The sequence below is a fragment of the Mytilus galloprovincialis genome, chromosome 10 (genome assembly GCF_965363235.1).
Source record: "Mytilus galloprovincialis chromosome 10, xbMytGall1.hap1.1, whole genome shotgun sequence".
Classification (NCBI taxonomy): domain Eukaryota; kingdom Metazoa; phylum Mollusca; class Bivalvia; order Mytilida; family Mytilidae; genus Mytilus; species Mytilus galloprovincialis.
This window is the reverse complement of record NC_134847.1, coordinates 11,128,074-11,148,838: the sequence shown is the minus strand read 5'-3', so window position 1 is coordinate 11,148,838 and position 20,765 is coordinate 11,128,074. Positions and strand designations below refer to the sequence as shown.

Below are 20,765 nucleotides of genomic sequence, written 5' to 3'. Positions count from 1 at the left end.
AGACCAAATGACACAAAAATAAACAACTATAGGTCACCGTAATGCCTAATACAATGAGCAAAGCCCATATCACGTAGTCAGCTATAAAAGGCCCCGAAATGACAAAATGTAATTCAAACAATTCAAACTAGAAAACTAACGACCTAGTTTAAGGACAAAAAATGAACGAAAAATAAATAGGTAACACATCAACAAACGACATTCATAACTTATACAAGAGGGACGAAAGATACCAAAGGGACAGTCAAACTCATAAATCTAAAACAAACTGACAACGCCATGGCTAAAAATGAAAAAGACAAACAAACAACAGCACACACGACACAACATAGAAAACTAAAGAATAAACAACACGAACCCCACCAAAATACTAGGGGTGATCTCAGGTGCTCCGGAAGGGTAAGCAGATCCTGCTCCACATGCGGCACCCGTCGTGTTGCTTATGTGATAACAAATCCGGTAAATAGTCTAATTCGGTAGGTCAAATTCAGGAAAGGGAAGGGGATTGTAGTTACGACGTAAGGAACATATCCGATATCATTTGTGATACGGTTATTCCATAACGGTCAACCAACTCGTGATGGCGTCCGTAAAATTTACAAAGGGATGATTTCAACTTCACCATTTTGAACTCTTGGTTTAATAGCTTCCTTGTGAGCAGCAACCCTCTATCAAGAAAATCATGATAGGAAATGCAAGCACGGGAATCAATTGGGAGATATATACCCCGTATGCAGGTGCTGCTGGAATGTTGCTACTTAGAAATGGAAAGTTCACAATTGGAAAGCTGAAATCATCTCTTTTGTCGTAAAGTTTTGTTTTCAACCGACCCTCATTGTCAATTTCTAGATGTAAGTCAAGATATGAAGCCGACTTAACTGTATCTGTAGTATCCTTTATCTCTAGCTCGATTGGATAGATGCGTTCCACATAGTCACCAAATTTTGAATTATTTAGTGAAAGAACCTCATCTATATAGCGAAAAGTAGAGTTAAAGGATAGTGCTAACTTCTTATCTTTCTTCCTAAGAAGTTCCTGCATGAAGTCAGCCTCATAATGATAAAGAAACAAGTCAGCAATTAGAGGGGCACAGTTTGTTCCCATTGGAATGCCGACAGTCTGTTGAAAAACACGTCCTCCGAACGTAACAAATATGTTGTCAATCAAGAAATCAAGCATCTTGATAATATCAGTTTCAGAGAATTTTTTGTTCGAATCAGAGTGATCCTTTACAAAGTAGGATTTATCCCTCCCTAAGACAAGATACTTGTATCTACGTTGGCCATTCTTTTTTACGAAGCAAAGCAATACCAACTCTTTCTATTTGTCTTTTAGTTTGGAATGTGGAATACTAGTGTACAGAGTAGAAAAGTCAAATGTTTTAATACTGTTACAAGATGAAAGAGAGTTAGATTGTATGTACTCTAAAAGATCTTTGGAATTTTTAAGTATCCACATCTGATTCACGCCCCCTCTAGAATAGGCAGTTTCACAATAACTTTGAACAATTTAGACGGGTCTACCGATATCTTGATGTTAAATAATCAAGAATTGTTGGGCATACACAGAAGTGACTAAGTGGAAGGAATTTTTTTTACCATAACTTCCACTGTTAATTTTATTTCTGATTTGCAAAACACATTCCGTTGCTCAACGAGGTTTGAAAAGTAAGAGAAGGGGCATGATTTCAGACCAGACACAGGCACGTGTTTAAAGCATTTAAGTCAAAAAGTCGGTAGGGCCTAATGAACGATGTACAAGATAAATCGTTTACATCCACATAAGCCGTAAATAAGCAAAAGACATATAAATGGTCACCGTATGTATTCAGCAACTGACAGATTTTCATACAATAAGTTCTAAGTGAAATTTACTGAAACAATCAAAGAGCTACTATGAACATAGTCCAAATAATTATGACGTCTTGAAAGGCTATTATAATTTTTTTCTTTGACGAGTCGAAGTAAGGCGTCAAAGAAAAAAATTATAATAGCCTTTCAAGACGTCATAATTATTTGGACTACTATGAACACAAATCAAATATGAAAATAAGATCTACGTTAAAATTCTTCATTTTTTTATGTTTGTTTATCATGTTAATATAAAACATGTATTATTAAATAATTTTCATAAGATTATAACCATAATAAGTTACTGTGGATTCATTAATTTTCGTTGGAATACCAATTTTCGTCGATTTCGTGGGTACAGGGAAACTAACAATTTAAATTTTAAATATTCAGCGAATTGCACATTTTTCTAAAAAAAAAAAGTGAATGCAGACTTTGACAAAACCTGGAAATTAAATATCCACGAATATGCAAGTGTTTTTCAAACCACGAAAATTGGTACCCACGAAAATAAATGAATGCACAGTATAACTTTATTTATTACGTACAGATCAGCTTTGAGATCTATTTCCGAAGGATATGGATCCTTCATTGGTTCCAAAGGTCCTGGTGTCTCCTCTGTAACATCGTGTGGTAACCGTGGCGTTTGGCTTGCCGATGGAATGTCTACTCGTTTTACGTTTTCACTCTTTGGAGTTACCCTAAATCAGACGAAAAGTTCTCGTTAATGACATAACTATATTGAATTTCTTAAAAAACTTCATTTTAGGTTTGTGTGAAATTATTTTCAATTACATCATATCTATTAAACACGTCTTCCTGTTCACGAAACTATTTGACCCTTGGTGGGTGCGTTATGAGACAAAAATGAAACGATTCAAATAAAATTTGATATTTAAATCAATAAATGATTTTTTTAAGTGTATTGTTCCCTTATACAGCCAATTGTGAAGACTTTATTTTTACTTGGTCATCAAATTTCTTAAGCATTTTCCCATTAACCAATCAAAATAAAGATAGAGATCTTTTAACAAATCAAAATAACGTCAGCAATGCATTAACCAATCACAATAAAGATAGAGATCTTTTAACAAATCAAAATAACGTCAGCGATGCATTAACCAATCACAATCAAGATAGAGATCTTTTAACAAATCAAAATAACGTCAGCGATGCATTAACCAATCACAATAAGGTACAATCCGAAAATAATCTTTTAAAACTACTTACTTCAGTCCTTTTTGTGCATTACTGTCTGGGAAACCTGTGTAGTATTTATCTTTCTGATGTATATTTGTTCTTGACCGTCGGAGGTAAGCGGGTGTCATGCCTAAATCAATTATAATTAGAAAAAAAAAATATCTTTTACTATAAAAATTTCTATTCGTGTCAGGGAAAAAGATAATTACTCTAAAGAATTCGTTTGGATTTGAAATTAAATTTTACGAAAGAATAGTCGTTCGAAGAATTTTGTTTTATTCACTTGATATTGAAATTAGTCGAAAGTGACAACTAACTTTATTGTAAGTTATCGGATCGAAATGCCATTGACTGCGACATAATGAAAGGATATAATATTGAATATCCATACTTCGTTTGGACAATCACATCAATTATATAAACAATTTTGTTTTTTTTTTTCTGCGTAAAATAAGCATTTAATCTTATCCCTATTGTGTGTAAACAACGTAAAATAATAATGCATCGAGTTATTGTCGTTGATTTTTCTAGATCGGATGTGGTCGAAAATGCAACGTGATTGAGTAACTGATATTAAAGGACAGGCAAAATAATGAAACCAATTTATTTAAAAAAAATGAAACCTCTACGAAATATATAAGTCACTTATAACCCGTCAAAAAAATTAATTGCCTGTGCTAATACAATTCATACTCAGATTCGTATCCTTTTAATTCAAGCACCCTCAAAGTTAAATACAAAAACAATTTGCATTTAATATTTTTCTTAGATAAATTTTAATTTTAAGCATGTAGTTGATTGATTGCTGCTATCTGCATTACACACATTGTATATATATATACTAGAATAAAATGCAAAGAAAAAGACTAGACTAATTCGACCATGCTATTAGTACGAGTAATTAAGAAAATAGAACCACAGTACTTTCAGAAGTCAATAAATAATGCAATGAAATGAATGCATGCAAACAAATATCATAAATGGTTATTAACTTTCATAATTGTTAATGTATACTTACACAGAATGCCAAATCGATCGTAATTCTTCATCTGTATTTACTCTACTCAAATAGTTATCTATTCCATGTATTTATCTTTTGGTCATTTTTATACCTCGTTTTAATGTCACATTCATTTATTCGAGATGTATGGAGTTTGAAAATGGGTTAATATAAAATATATACGTTAACTTGAATGGCATTATCGTATTACTTTAATATTACCACAACGTTTAAACCTGTAGAAAGTGTTGGGAAGAAATCTTAAAGGTATATGCTTGAATGCATTCAAGTGTTAATAAGCTGCAATTGTGTAATAAGCAGAATTAAGGTCATGCTTATTAACAAAAAGAAAAGATTTACCTGTTTAAATCAGAACTATAATTTTATTCATATCAACACTACAACACACAACTGTGTTCACAATTAATGTTGACAATAAAACGAAGACACGCACGTGAACATTAAATGTTGATACACACAGTTAACTAAAATACCATTCTGTATACATGTAATATTCTTAAAGGCATACAAGATTTTATAATACATTCCACAATGCAATGCAGAATTTATTTGTCAATTCATATATATCCACATATCTCTCTTTCTTTCTCATTCCTTCGACATCGTCTTTCAATTTTTTCTATTACTACGTATTGTCCATCTATCATTCTTATTTTTCTCCTATTGACCTTTTTTTGCTCTAGAGTCTTCAATAATATTACTAAAACAGGGATCTTTGAATTCACATTTCTTTTACAGTAATTCAATATCGTATTGTTGACACAAGGAAATGCTACCACAAGGACTATTCTACTTCTTTCTTGTGGTTTACTTGTAAAGGCAAGCATACATGTATAAATCTGTTATGACTGTATACACAGTTTTGACTACTGGATCCCGAATATTGTCATGTTTACTTTTTATGTCTGTTTTGGGTTGCTCTTCCAATTTTGTCAATATAACGGAAATGTCATCTACTTGTATACAAGTTAGAGGTTTATCTAGCTATAAACCCATGTTTTATCAACCTTTTCCCAATTTTTCCTCGGAAAATGACAGTATCAAGTCAAGAGCATGTTCTATATGTCGATAACGTTTGATTTTAACGTTTTTATGATCTTAATTTACCTTTGAGATTTTTAACTAACGGAATACTCAACAAAAAGTGATTTACAATAAAAGTAAGTCAATTTCAAATAAAGTCTTTAAAAGTAATGACAACCGAGAATCACAAGAAGAATAATTCATCAAAATACAAAATTATTCTATAAATCTTTCGTTACAAAACTGTAGTCGAAATGATCAATCTAAACATAACTTTAGAACAAACAAAAGTCTGATAATTGTATACTCTATACATAGCACCAGGAAAATATACAAGTAAAAATTAAAAAAAAAAAATAAAATAGGATTATTTTCTTGCAGAAATTTGTAAAAAAAAATACGTTTACACTTTCCCAAAAATAATTGAATATCAGAATAACCTGCACGCTCTGAATAAAAATCACATCAAAATCATGCTGTAAACAATACTGATGTACCAAAAATTGCACCAAACAGGATTAACCATGTATGTACATTATACAAATAAATGCAAGCAAAGTGCAAACGTGCTGAAAACCTACATTTTCAGCGCTATTATTGATAACTTATAAGCACTTGTAATGGAGCTGATAAGGCAGTGATTTAAGCAAAGATAACCAAACTATCTCTGTGCAAAGCAGATGAAAGTAACTTATAAATCTAATATAATGTTTATGTGAGGTAGAAAGACAGGCCTACATTAAGAAAAAGTGTTCGTTTTCATTCATTTTGAATATACTGGTACACTGAAACGTATGTACAGTTTTCAGTTAAATACGTGAACAAATGCTAACTTTGTAACCAAATTACGTTTTGAGAATTGAGATTATGCTCGTTTACAGCACTTAATTATAAGAAGAGATAAATATGCAGCTTCAAATAGCATATAAATATTTAATAAACATTCGTGTTTCAGTAAACAGAGACTTCTATAACAACTCGAAATTTCCTTAAACTTCTTTCATCGTATTACCCTACTAATGTATTATTAAAGAGCTTGATATTCGATTACCGGAAGGACGAATGCGTAGTAGTTAGACAAACAAGGCAGTACACTTACTTATTTGTCATAGTTAAGTGTATACAAAATACATTGATATTTTCTCCCATAAGACGTTTCAGATTCTTTTGTATAATATATAGTTTTAAATAGAGAACTATGATACTAGACATATCCAGGAAATGCAAAGCGTTCACGTATATACAACTGTAAATCCTGAAATAAGGTGTTCTCCGTGTAAAGCAAATTTCAAACAAAAGCTGTACTTCCAAACAAGAATATGCAATATGACTATAATTTGGAGGGGCAGCTTCATATGGATTTGTTTGTTAAAAAAGGTTTCTACAAAAAACATAGTTGAAGGCTGTTGCATTTCTTGAATTCACAACGACTTTACATAACACTAATGTTGTTTGTACATCAAAAGAAAAGAACTTAATATACTGTTCGTAAATTAGATGGAAAAGCCCTTCCGTCATATAATACTGTTGTAAATTAGATGGAAAAGCCCTTCCGTCATATAATACTGTTCGTAAATTAGATGGAAAAGCACTTCCGTCATATAATGCTGCACACAATGCTGATTAGTTTCACAATACTGGAAAGTGTGGAACAAATGTACCTGACCGGATCACTGATCGTGGTGTCCATGGTCCTTCTTCGGAAAATCTTTCAACTCTTCCTGGGTTAAACTGTTGCACTTTTGAGAATAGTGGCGATTTCCCATCAACTACATTCAAAATATACGACTTAATATCTTTCTGCTCTCTTCTGATAAACTAGAGCTAAATGAATGTTTAGTTCAATCTACTAGTAGGTAAGCATACAGCAGGTGTTATATTGAGCTAAACAAATATGCGACACTCCACATCAAAAACAAGAACGTAAAAAATCTCGTGCGTTGAAGTCATCATTGTTTTAATGTGCGCATGCGTTATATACATACACGACATTGTTCTCTTGTTCGACAAATGACCGATTTTATTTAGATCTACAACTGTAACAGAAATTTTAATATCGTGATTCCATTTAAAAAAATCAACAAATAATAGCATAAAATACAAGATTGTGATAAAACTCGAGGACGAAGATATCAAACTGTTTAACTAAGTATATCTACTCCAAACAAAAAGTCTGCAATTTGATGCGTTACGTCAACCTGACACCAATACGTTACATCTATATTTTCGAAATCGTTTAAAAGGTATAAGGGGCGTATAATAAAAAAATTGATCAATTCAGATGAAAAAATCATACAAACGATTTTTAATTTTAGATATTTGATTTATTACAATAAATTAACAGTCTTAGTCTTTCCTTATTACATTCCAATGATGACTTTCATTTCGACTTGAACAATACAGAAAAAGCTTATACACATACATTGCAACAAAATTTTCCCGATATTTGTGCACAATTCTATTTAATCTATTGCATTGTTCTTCAATAAAAAAATTCTATACAAATGACATGACATCCATAACTTATAAAAGTATGATATCTATGTCATTAGTAAAAGACAGTTATAGGTTAGATTTAGTATTTTGTACTTTAGGAATGTGTTGCTGCAAGTTTTTATAGTAAAACTAAGGCTTAAAAGCAGAATTTAAAAAGTGAAAACAATCAAACAATATACAAAGACAACATGATACATAAAAAATATATTTATTGCCATCACCAAAGTTATACATAGGGCGTTAGCATCAACCAAACAGCATGATCAATCATTTCTTTCTTAAAGTTCAAAATGTCAAAGTTTTTTTATGAACGACTTGATAAGATCAAACCTGTTGGTATGCTTATTCTAGCTTTAATTTGATCAACTGTGCGCTTTTCTTTGGACAGTAAAACTGGAGACGATGAACCAAGGCCTGAATGAGGAAAGAAAAAGCACCTGGTGAGTTGTAAATTTTTCCAAACAAAATGAAAAATATTTCATGATTTAATGTTGAATTTTAGCAATATGATTTCTAAGTTTCTTTAATCATTCATTCATTATATTATTTCACAAATAAAACCAACACGATTGTTTTAGTTCTTTGAAATATCATGCCTGTGATTTGGTGAGCTATATCGCACACTACGTTTGGTTTCAGAACGAATGCATACATCAACGAAATGTTAACATTAAGGCGTTGTAAATGTCGCTAACCAGGTCTAAATATTTACTGTATTCTCAATTGCTGTTTATCTGTTAAAAGGATATCAAATAGAAAAGTTAGATACTATATCGTCAGAATCTATATTTCCCTTTTTGATGTCAGCAGTACTGTCTCTCTTTGGACATTTGTTGTAAAGTGGCGAGAGAGGAATATTTGAGTTAGTTTTATTCCTTTTAAATAGATTTTTAATATAAAATTAAAAAATCAATTTGTATTTACATGATTTTCATCTTGATATGAGTCGAGTTCACTTTAATTTGTAAGAAAAAATCCATCAACTGGTTATAAAAAAAAGAATTGGTCATCTTCGAAACAGAAAGACGAGTGTCAAATAACCATAAAATTTTAAATATATTGTCTTTCCAGTAAAGGTCCAGACTAAGTTGGGACACTAGTAAATGCTAACTCAAGTGAGTTATTTAGAGGGGTATTTGTTAGAGTACTTAAAGTGTCTTGTAACAAAACATATCAGACATTTATTATAGACCTTGTCATTTAAATAATTTGTACATTTTTTTTCCATTTCGATCTGAATCCAAACACTATTAGGGCCAACAGCATATTTTTGTTAAAGTTCACTCTCAGCCTCAAACATTAGTGCTCGTATGTTACATGATAGCATTAAGTTATTACTCGATTAATTTAACTTGAATGGATGTAGATGATATTGATACACAATCCTGGGATATTCAATAAAAAGAAGAAAAATAATGATGCTTGCAATAGTTATCTAAGATACCAGGATTATGATTTAGTACGCCAGACGCGCGTTTCGTCTACATAAGACTCATCAGTGACCCTCATGTAAAATAAAATTATAAAGCCAAACAATTACAAAGTTGAAGAGCATTGAGGATCCAAAATTCTAAAAGTTTGCAAATGCTACTTCACCCTTACGAGTATCTACCCATTGATTTCGATTCATTTAAGGGGATTCACATGTATATCGGGAGATCATCTTTGGCTAAGTAAGTTGTTTTAAATGATATGTGTGAGCAGCTGTATACACTGCTACTTTTGCTTAGGTACTATTTCTGTACTGAAAATCTATAGTACTAGACATTTGCTTTTAATATTAAGTACTATTTCTTTACTTTAAAATTATTGTAATATTTAGGTACCTGTATTATATAATACTTGTTTTGTCTAAACATTTTGGTATAAAAAAATATCCACAGTGATCCCAATATTCCATGTTTGAAAATCATAACTTTAAGAGATATGAAATAGACAAACTTTCAAAGTGCTGAAAATTTAACGGTGTAATAACATTAATAGAAATATTGTATTACTTAAATTTCAAGCACAAATGAAGTACTGTTAAACACAGATACCTAACTATTACAATAATTTTAAAGTAACAAAATAGTACTGAATATTAAAAGTAGATTTCCAGTACTACATTTTTGGTACAGAAATAGTACCTTTGCTAACGCTGCTGTGTACAACTGTTTCCTGTATTCATCAATGCTTATTCGATCAATCCTGTGAAACAAAATTGAACTGGGGATGATTACCCTTCTGGACTATTTAAGATCTTCTCCGGTTTTTGATTGAGTTTGTGTTGCTCAGTCTACGCTTTTGATGTTCATAATCCTCGATTTATATCCAGCCACACCCAATCAAGTTAAATTCCAATAGGTTATGATGATTAATGTACGTTTAACGTTGTTGTGTTTACACAATATGAAAATTATTAATTTTATTTTGGTATGATGTTTTCTTTGAAATAATAATACATTAAAACTAATTATATACCGTCATTTTAAGTTCAACCAAATAAAACGAAACTCTTAAGAACAAGTTTAATGTCCGTATATTGATTAAATCCACATACCCATTAAAGAGTATTTCTGGGTTAGGCCTGAATATAGATGATTTCGATAAAGTCGTTGTTTTACTGAACATAAAGGTTTGACCTGGGATATTTCTTCTATTGTTTGCTATCTTTCGTTTTGTCAGATTTTTTATGGAGTTCTCCTTTTCGAATTGTCTTGGAGTTTGGTATTGTTGTTATTCTTGTATACAATATTTTATAAAACCGATAAATCACGTCAATTTTGCGCCCATGACTTGAGAAAATCAGATTACAAAAATAACCCAGAAGTTCTCTTTCACTTAATTTACTTATAATTGGTTACTCACCCTAAAATATCTCTCCTCCAATTTTGAACATCATTTACTCGAATACTATATCATTCTCAAAAGTCACGTGATAATAACGGTCGTCCATTGAAAATATAATGCTTCTTCAATTCGCTTCAATCACATATAACTGTTTAGCCATCGATATGTAAATGAATGACGACACGTTTAAGATGTAACGAATTAATATTTAAAGTGCATAATATATATATGTATATATAAACCTGTTTTGGCATGGCTGCTACGACAACATAATGCATGGAGGTTCAATTTCAAAGATAAAAAAGTTTTATACTATTTTTTTTTATCATCTTGTCAATATATAACCTTCGATTGACAAAATTTGAGCTAGAGTTACTTCACTTATGTCACCATGTACGAGGTATATGTGAATAAATTCCTTCATAAACTTTTTGACTCACCGATAGACATTAGAATGTTTTTTTGACAACTTTGATTTCATGACGCCTATTTACGATAAAGTTATCACGTGACATGATATCGATAAGTATTGTTTCTTCCATAGAACATTCCTAAATTACGTTGCCATTGCAGTCATGCCCAATCAGATCGGACTCATTCAGTAATAGAATACATTATCGATGTTTGAACGAAGATGATAAGCAGCATCTCAACTCATTTTGTTATTGCTTGCATTCATTTCACATGCTATGTATGGTCTATTTTTAGAAAAGGAAGAAAGTGTTAAAATGCAAAAGCAGAAAAAAAACAGTGTTATTAGATACAACCACACCACTCAAATGATTTGATTCAACTGTAAGTACCTATAGTCGAAGATCTATTACTAATTCGTGGTAATTGGCTCTCATTTGCTCGTTTGTTTCCGATGTTTGTTCTAGATTTTAAGAAACCAATATCTGTATCAATTGTGTGTTTTGGAAGACGTTGAAGAGATGCAGGTGCAGAACTAAATACTGAAATGAAGAAGAATCACTACATATAAACATGAAATCATCTTTTGAGAATCTGTAGTTAGAACGTCCGGATTGTAAACGGAACTTCATCATTTTTTTTTATAATATAGGGTAAGGAAATTTGATTAAGAACAACTTCACTAAAACAATTATCAAATAAGCCACAAAATGACTAACGTGTCTGAATACTACAGGGTCTTAACGCGGTTTACAGAAAAGGAAATGTTGGGAACCAGGACAGAATAAACGACAGAACAGAAAAATAGGCAAAAAAAGAGAAGAGGGTAATTTTATGATAAACTACAAAGAATGGCGAACAGTTGGCAAGTATAGAGAAAAATTATCTAAAAGACTAAATTATAAATCCAGACCCTCATAGTTTGGACATACGTCAAACAAAAAAAGCCAAACTTTCTAAGATACATAAAAAAAAGTTAGAGATATTGTACTTTTATTCCTGGAAATATTCGCTTGACATCGTTCACATATGTCACTAAAAGGTTATTTCCGCGATTTAAATACAAAACAATTCCAGATTTTATTATCTTGAACTCTTTAAAACCTTATATAAAAAATACAAAGAATTTACAAAGCAACCGTTCATGAGTTCTGTAACACACAGGTAAAAGTCATTAAGCATATTTCAGACTAATGCGGAGGCACACGCAGGAGGGAAAAGGGCGGTAATACCACTTTGGAAAGGAATGAAGCTATTTTGGCGTTCCTCCGTATATCTTTCAACACTCCGCATAGTTTGTAAAATTTGGTCTTGTTGGTCAACTTGTATAAAAATGAGACATCATTCTCCAACTGATTCACAACTATCATCGCCATTGGTTTGAGATAGTATTATATTAAAAGGGCACTAGCATAGAATTCTAATAGAAATTAAGTTCGAGTATTTTTTCATCAAGTTAGATAACAAAAAGCACACAGATCTATGTTATTTTCTATCTAGCTTAAGGTTTTTTTTAAATCAAAACCTCGATTTGTGTCCCGGTTTTGCACAGTTTTCATTTTGTTTCAATAATTAAAAAAGTCATGATCAAACCGGTGATTTTAGAAATCGAAGCTTGATCTTTACTTACAGTCGTCATCTTCGTAATCTAAAGTGGGTTGTTGTCTTGGCTTTAATGATGCATGCTGACTGAAAATATAAAAATATACTGTAAAGTACGATGTTTTAACTTGGGAGTCTCAGGGTCCAATTGATATAAGCATTTCATGAACTGTATCACTAACATGTCAACACTGAGGTTGGGAGTTTCGGGGTCCAATTGATATAAGCATTTCATGAACTGTATCACTAACATGTCAACACTGAGGTTGTGAGTTTCAACAACATACGTGACGGGGAAGTACGACTTCCGTCTTAATTAACCAGGATTGCCAGTTTTCCTGTCAAAGATCGGTGGTTAACTATGGATTCCGCCACAAATAGAAATTGACCGATATTTTGGTCAGAAATGCTGTAAGTGAATATAAAAAACAACAATCATTCAATAAATCGATGTGCACATAGTTATAAAAAATGCATATTCATCATGCTCGTTGATCATCATGTTTGTCGACCCCCCCCCCTTTCCGGTCGACCTCTTTGATTGGGTTTATAGTTGCAATATTCTGAATATTGTGTAAGTGGATCATGTCGATATTAACTTGTAAGAGAGCAAGATTTCATATCAGCGTTTTTTAGTACTTTTCGTTCCTCTCATCATCATCATCAGCAGCAATTATATTCTGAATGTATTGATATTTTGTTTTTGTTTCAATATATGGAATATATGTTACTGGGCCTTGTTAGAACAGCAAATAAATGACAAAAGTCAGCACATGGAATAGTAGACAGCTAGCGGAAGTAAACGACGATCCAACTAAACACGTAATGTATTTAATGACAATGGGATATTATACTCACTCTGGTAACGTGAAACCTCTCCCGTGGAACAAGTCACGTGCATTCTGTGGCATTATTAATGATTTCAGCTTTTGTATTTCCCTTTGAATGTCGAATCTACAATATGAATAAGAAAATCATATTGAAACTTATTTTGTATTATCATACTTTATCACATGTAAGTCACTCACTAAACTTATTTTGTAAAGATTTTTTTTTTCGCTAGAGAGGTGAGAAAGTTTAACAAGGAGTGATTAAAAAAAAATCAAATCGAAGATAAACAGACAATTTCATGGCGTGTCGTGTCAGAAGTCTATGAAGTTGTTTCGCACAAGGCAGTCGTTTTGTCTTGTCCAAAGTCTGACGTTTTGTCCCGGTTTAATTACAAGGCAGTCGTTTTGTCTTGTCCAAAGTCTGACGTTTTGTCCCGGTTTAATTACAAGGCAGTCGTTTTGTCTTGTCCAAAGTCTGACGTTTTGTCCCGGTTTAAGCACAAGGCAGTCGTTTTGTCTTGTCCAAAGTCTGTCGTTTTGTCTTGTCCAAAGTCTGTCGTTTTGTCTTGTCCAAAGTCTGTCGTTTTGTCCTGGTTTAAGCACAAAGCAGTCGTTTTGTCTTGTTCAACGTCTGTCGTTTTATCCTGGTTTAAGCACAAGGCAGTCGTTTTGTCTTGTCCAACGTCTGTCTTTTTGTCTTGTCCAAAGTCTGTCGTTTTGTCCCGGTTAAAGCACTAGGCAGTCGTTTTGTCTTGTCCAAAGTCTGTCGTTTTGTCCTGGTTTAAGCACAAAGCAGTCGTTTTGTCTTGTCCAATGTCTCTCGTTTTGTCTTGTCCAAAGTCTGTCGTTTTGTCCCGGTTTAAGCGCAAGGCAGTCGTTTTGTTTTGTCCAATGTCTTTCGTTTTGTCCTGGTTTAAGAACAAGGCAGTCGTTTTGTCTTGTCCAATGACTGTCGGTTTGTCCTGGTTTAAGCACAAGGCAGTCGTTTTGTCTTGTCCAACGTCTGTCGTTTTGTCTTGTCCAAAGTCTGTCGTTTTGTTCTGGTTTAAGCACAAGGCAGTCCTTTTGTCTTGTCCAACGTTTGTCGTTTTGTCTTGTCCAAAGTCTGTCGTTTCGTTCTGGTTTAAGCACAAGGCAGTCCTTTTGTCTTGTTCAACGTCTGTCGTTTTATCCTGGTTTAAGCACAAGGCAGTCGTTTTGTCTTGTCCAACGTCTTTTGTTTTGTCCTGGTTTAAGCACAAGGCAGTCGTTTTGTCTTGTTCAACGTCTGTCGTTTTATCCCGGTTTAAGCACAAGGCAGTCGTTTTGTCTTGTCCAACGTCTGTCGTTTTGTCTTATCCAACGTCGGCCGTTTTGCCCCGGTTTAAGCACAAGGCAGTCTTTTTTCCGTTTCGCATGTTAATTAGCTTTTAATATATGTGTGCCATTCCTATTTGAGCGTCCATAGAGTGAACATGGGCAATAACTCGAAAGTAGATCGAAAAAAATATTCCCTTGAATTTAACAGTTGTAGGTAATTAATCCTACATTTTATGGCAGTAAAACCATTTCTGTGTCATAGACATATGTCTTGGGTATTTCAAAACACCATTATTTTTTATTTGGGATTTCTATAAAAAATTTTGTAATCTTGAGGTTACATGGTGACTAAACCTTGTACACAGATAAAATAAGGGGAGAAATTTGATTGGTTAACTTCCAATGATGGTTATTTTCTTATATGCAATGAAATGTTATGTGAATTTTTTTTCTATAGAACTGGACAGGATAAAACTTTTCTCATGCCAAGTATTTATTCATTTGAAACAAGGATAAACTCTGCACATTTTTTTGAAAAGTGCAAATTTAACAAAGACTAATAGGGGAAAATCAATGGTGGTATTACACCTTCCAACACATACAAGCGATATAAAAAGGGGTTTTCAACCATATGTCTCCATACAAATGCATTTATAAGTTGTCTAAAAAAGGGGGTTACAACCGCCAATACATCCCCGTTGACACACCACTGATTGCTAATTAGATAACTATACACCAGAGTCCACATTACAGTGGATGTTAGCAACAAAAGGTTATCACCTAATACTATGGATATAAGCAACAAAAGGTTATCACCTAATATACTATGGATGTAAGCAACAAAAGGTTATCACCTAATATACTATGGATGTTAGCAACAAAAGGTTATCACCTAATATACTATGGATGTAAGCAACAAAAGGTTATCACCTAATACTATGGATGTAAGCAACAAAAGGTTATCACCTAATATAACTATGGATGTAAGCAACAAAAGGTTATCACCTAATATACTATGGATGTAAGCAACAAAAGGTTATCACCTAATACTATGGATGTAAGCAACAAAAGGTTATCACCTAATACTATGGATGTAAGCAACAAAAGGTTATCACCTAATACTATGGATGTAAGCAACAAAAGGTTATCACCTAATATACTATGGATGTAAGCAACAAAAGGTTATCACCTAATATACTATGGATGTAAGCAACAAAAGGTTATCACCTAATACTATGGATGTTAGCAACAAAAGGTTATCACCTAATACTATGGATGTTAGCAACAAAAGGTTATCACCTAATATACTATGGATGTAAGCAACAAAAGGTTATCACCCAATATACTATGGATGTTAGCAACAAAAGGTTATCACCTAATACTATGGATGTTAGCAACAAAAGGTTATCACCTAATACTATGGATGTAAGCAACAAAAGGTTATCACCTAATATACTATGGATGTTAGCAACAAAAGGTTATCACCTAATACTATGGATGTAAGCAACAAAAGGTTATCACCTAATATACTATGGATGTAAGCAACAAAAGGTTATCACCTAATATACTATGGATGTTAGCAACAAAAGGTTATCACCTAATACTATGGATGTAAGCAACAAAAGGTTATCACCTAATACTATGGATGTTAGCAACAAAAGGTTATCACCTAATATACTATGGATGTAAGCAACAAAAGGTTATCACCTAATATACTATGGATGTAAGCAACAAAAGGTTATCACCTAATATACTATGGATGTAAGCAACAAAAGGTTATCACCTAATATACTATGGATGTTAGCAACAAAAGGTTATCACCTAATACTATGGATGTAGGCAACAAAAGGTTATCACCTAATATACTATGGATGTTAGCAACAAAAGGTTATCACCTAATATACTATGGATGTTAGTAACAAAAGGTTATCACCTAATATACTATGGATGTTAGCAACAAAAGGTTATCACCTAATACTATGGATGGAAGCAACAAAAGGTTATCACCTAATACTATGAATGTAAGCAACAAAAGGTTATCACCTAATATACTGTGGATGTAAGCAACAAAAGGTTATCACCTAATACTATGAATGTAAGCAACAAAAGGTTATCACCTAATATACTATGGATGTAAGCAACAAAAGGTTATCACCTAATACTATGGATGTAAGCAACAAAAGGTTATCACCTAATATACTATGGATGTAAGCAACAAAAGGTTATCACCTAATATACTATGGATGTAAGCAACAAAAGGTTATCACCTAATACTATGGATGTAAGCAACAAAAGGTTATCACCTAATACTATGGATGTTAGCAACAAAAGGTTATCACCTAAATTACTATGGATGTAAGCAACAAAAGGTTATCACCTAATATACTATGGATGTAAGCAACAAAAGGTTACCACCTAATACTATGGATGTTAGCAACAAAAGGTTATCACCTAATACTATGGATGTTAGCAACAAAAGGTTATCACCTAATACTATGGATGTACTACTATGGATGTAAGCAACAAAAGGTTATCACCTAATATACTATGGATGTTAGCAACAAAAGGTTATCACCTAATACTATGGATGTTAGCAACAAAAGGTTATCACCTAATACTATGGATGTAAGCAACAAAAGGTTATCACCTAATACTATGGATGTTAGCAACAAAAGGTTATCACCTAATATACTTTGGATGTAAGCAACAAAAGGTTATCACCTAATATACTATGGATGTAAGCAACAAAAGGTTATCACCTAATATACTATGGATGTAAGCAACAAAAGGTTATCACCTAATATACTATGGATGTTAGCAACAAAAGGTTATCACCTAATATACTATGGATGTTAGCAACAAAAGGTTATCACCTAATACTATGAATGTAAGCAACAAAAGGTTATCACCTAATATACTATGGATGTAAGCAACAAAAGGTTATCACCTAATATACTATGGATGTTAGCAACAAAAGGTTATCACCTAATATACTATGGATGTAAGCAACAAAAGGTTATCACCAAATACTATGGATGTAAGCAACAAAAGGTTATCACCTAATACTATGGATGGTAGCAACAAAAGGTTATCACCTAATACTATGGATGTTAGCAACAAAAGGTTATCACCTAATATACTATGGATGTTAGCAACAAAAGGTTATCACCTAATACTATGAATGTAAGCAACAAAAGGTTATCACCTAATATACTATGGATGTTAGCAACAAAAGGTTATCACCTAATATACTATGGATGTTAGCAACAAAAGGTTATCATCTAATATACTATGGATGTAAGCAACAAAAGGTTATCACCTAATACTATGGATGTAAGCAACAAAAGGTTATCACCTAATACTATGGATGTTAGCAACAAAAGGTTATCACCTAATATACTATGGATGTTAGCAACAAAAGGTTATCACCTAATATACTATGGATGTAAGCAACAAAAGGTTATCACCTAATATACTATGGATGTAAGCAACAAAAGGTTATCACCTAATATACTATGGATGTTAGCAACAAAAGGTTATCACCTAATACTATGAATGTAAGCAACAAAAGGTTATCACCTAATATACTATGGATGTAAGCAACAAAAGGTTATCACCTAATATACTATGGATATAAGCAACAAAAGGTTATCACCTAATATACTATGGATGTTAGCAACAAAAGGTTATCACCTAATACTATGGATGTAAGCAACAAAAGGTTATCACCTAATATACTATGGATGTAAGCAACAAAAGGTTATCACCTAATATACTATGGATGTTAGCAACAAAAGGTTATCACCTAATATACTATGGATGTTAGCAACAAAAGGTTATCACCTAATACTATGAATGTAAGCAACAAAAGGTTATCACTTATATACTATGGATGTTAGCAACAAAAGGTTATCACCTAATACTATGAGCAAACAATCATGCCGTATATCAAGCTACATGAGAAAATAACAAATTCTGCCATTTAGCAAGAAAACAGATGGACATTTCAGAATGATCCTGTACATCTCTATGAATAAGAAGATCTGGTATAGTCGCCAATGAGACAATTTTCCACCATGCAAAGACCTAATGACGTAGAAGTATGCAACGATAGCATTAATGATATAAGTCTTCATTCATACAAACGTGCAGTGATTAAATTTGTGACGCATTAACTTAACTGCAGAATTACACGCTTAACTAATTAAAAATTTATATTCATAGTATTTACGTGAATGGTAAAAAGATACAAATTGTGTCGACACAAGGTATATCTAGAGGATTAACCTTGTGACATATTCTATCAATCTACAATCAAACGGGTTACAGAATACCTATTGTTTGTAAACACACATAAAAGATCTTTTAACTAAAAAGTTCATCTTTAAATCCCCTTCGATACCGAGTTGACCATTATGTGCATTAATTAAAATCATAAAGGTGGATAATTATACTACTGGAAAAATTACAAAAGAAAATTTAATCTTATAGACTACCGCGTGGAGGCTATTATTCTATATTTTTTTCCATTTAAATTAGCATGTTTTAATTATAATTTGATAGCCTTTATATACACTTCTAGCCATTGATATGTATGTAACGTATGGGGTTGCCCTATATGTATACCACCTTGAATATCCCTATAACATCAGCTTATTATATCACCTTTAGTTTCTCCCTATGAGCGTTAACTTTGAAGATTGAAATAGTAAAACAAATACCTTGTTTTTTACCAATTGTAATATTTTTAACGTAATTAAAACAATATTTGTTTTGTGTAATATTAACCCCCTTTATTTGTTTATACTTACTTAACATACCATTTGAGATGTTACAAAAGCAAGTTTATAAATTAGGCAAAAAAAAGGGCTTCCTAATTGACGTTGAACCACTTACCGTTCTGTCAGGTCCACTCGTTTGCCTCCCATTAACAAATCGAGTTGTGCTCTATGAGGAAGAACCTCACGTCGTCTTTTTATGCCACGTAATTTTTCCATGTATTCTAATTCGGCCCTTAGTCTATCACGCTGGCTCAAGCTACAATAATGGGGGAAATATTGTTAATATAAAATTAAGAAAATGTGGCATGGTTTCCAATGAGATAACATTCCACAAGATACCAAATGACATAGAAATTAATATTGTTTTTTTCAAATAAATTTTAATTATGTAAGAAAATGATCAGAAACAGTCACGGTTGCAATATATACTATATTTCTTCCATTTACTTGAGGATATTAGTATCCAGTTTTTTTCATGTAAATGCGTTATATATAATACTAACTTATCAAAGAATTATATTTTACTTCACACATTAGATAATACTGAAGTTCTCTCAAATTGTTTACGTTTCCATTAATCTTCTTTAAAATATTTAACAAAAATTTAAATAGTTATATAACTTTGCCTACTTTCAAAAAGTATCAAATGCAATCTTTGACCATTCATTATAGCTGCTGAATATTGCCATTATAATGCACGTGTACAGACCCAGAGTTGACTAGTAGAACTAGTCTCATATACGACAATTGCTATACTTACGAGTCTAATGTTTTTGATCCTGCCCACTGAAAGAAAAGAAAATGAATAATGTGTTATGAATTAGATGATATATGACATTATACATGTAAGTGTGGTATAAAATTTAATTATAGGCATGCATTGATTGGTATGTTTCGTGTTAAAGTTGTGAATCTTTCTAAAATTATAAAATGTGATCAAAGTATGTATGGTCTATCACTGTTATGGATCAGGTAAATCTATGAGTAATTTTTTAAATAGAAAAAATAATGAGTTGGACCTAGGTAAAGGGAAATAACTCTCAAAATCATCAGTTCGTTTGTGTCAACCATTTTCATAAATATATTCTAAGCTTCAAGGTTACATAGATTATTTCCAATCTGTTTTCGGTAAATGCTTAAAATATACATACATGAAACTTTTTCAAACGCATCACTGATTTAAAGTGTTATCCCCCTGAACTAAGGTCTACCCAATTGTGAAATACGTAAACATACACTTTCTGTGCCTATTTATTAGAGGGCTTGATATATACATGTCTTGAGAAATTTTACTGAAAACACATTAAACTATTAAATATAAGTTGTTGATAATAATTTGCATCAAAAGGTAAATGTTCGAATGAATATTGCGACGGTATGCCGTTGCGAATTCAAGACGGCTGCCAATGTGAATAATATT

General features: G+C 32.3%; 1 protein-coding gene across 15 annotated transcripts in view; it reads right to left on the bottom strand.

Annotated features, from left to right (window-relative positions):
* The window catches only part of LOC143049829 (uncharacterized), a 51,283-nt gene that overhangs the window by 7,015 nt on the left and 23,503 nt on the right, over positions 1-20,765 (bottom strand). For 8 of the 15 annotated variants that reach the window (XM_076223556.1, XM_076223558.1, XM_076223564.1 and 5 more), the window contains 9 exons: positions 20,106-20,131; positions 19,461-19,601; positions 13,294-13,389; positions 12,464-12,522; positions 11,226-11,375; positions 7,921-8,004; positions 7,080-7,130; positions 3,081-3,180; positions 2,399-2,551 (listed from right to left, as the gene is read on the bottom strand). In XM_076223556.1, coding sequence (XP_076079671.1) covers positions 2,399-2,551; positions 3,081-3,180; positions 7,080-7,130; positions 7,921-8,004; positions 11,226-11,375; positions 12,464-12,522; positions 13,294-13,389; positions 19,461-19,601; positions 20,106-20,131 — 860 coding nt within the window. Of the gene's footprint in view, positions 1-2,398; positions 2,552-3,080; positions 3,181-6,755; positions 6,864-7,079; positions 7,131-7,920; positions 8,005-11,225; positions 11,376-12,463; positions 12,523-13,293; positions 13,390-19,460; positions 19,602-20,105; positions 20,132-20,765 lie in introns of all 15 variants that reach the window. The other 7 variants (XM_076223559.1, XM_076223571.1, XM_076223557.1 and 4 more) reach the window with 6 other exon arrangements.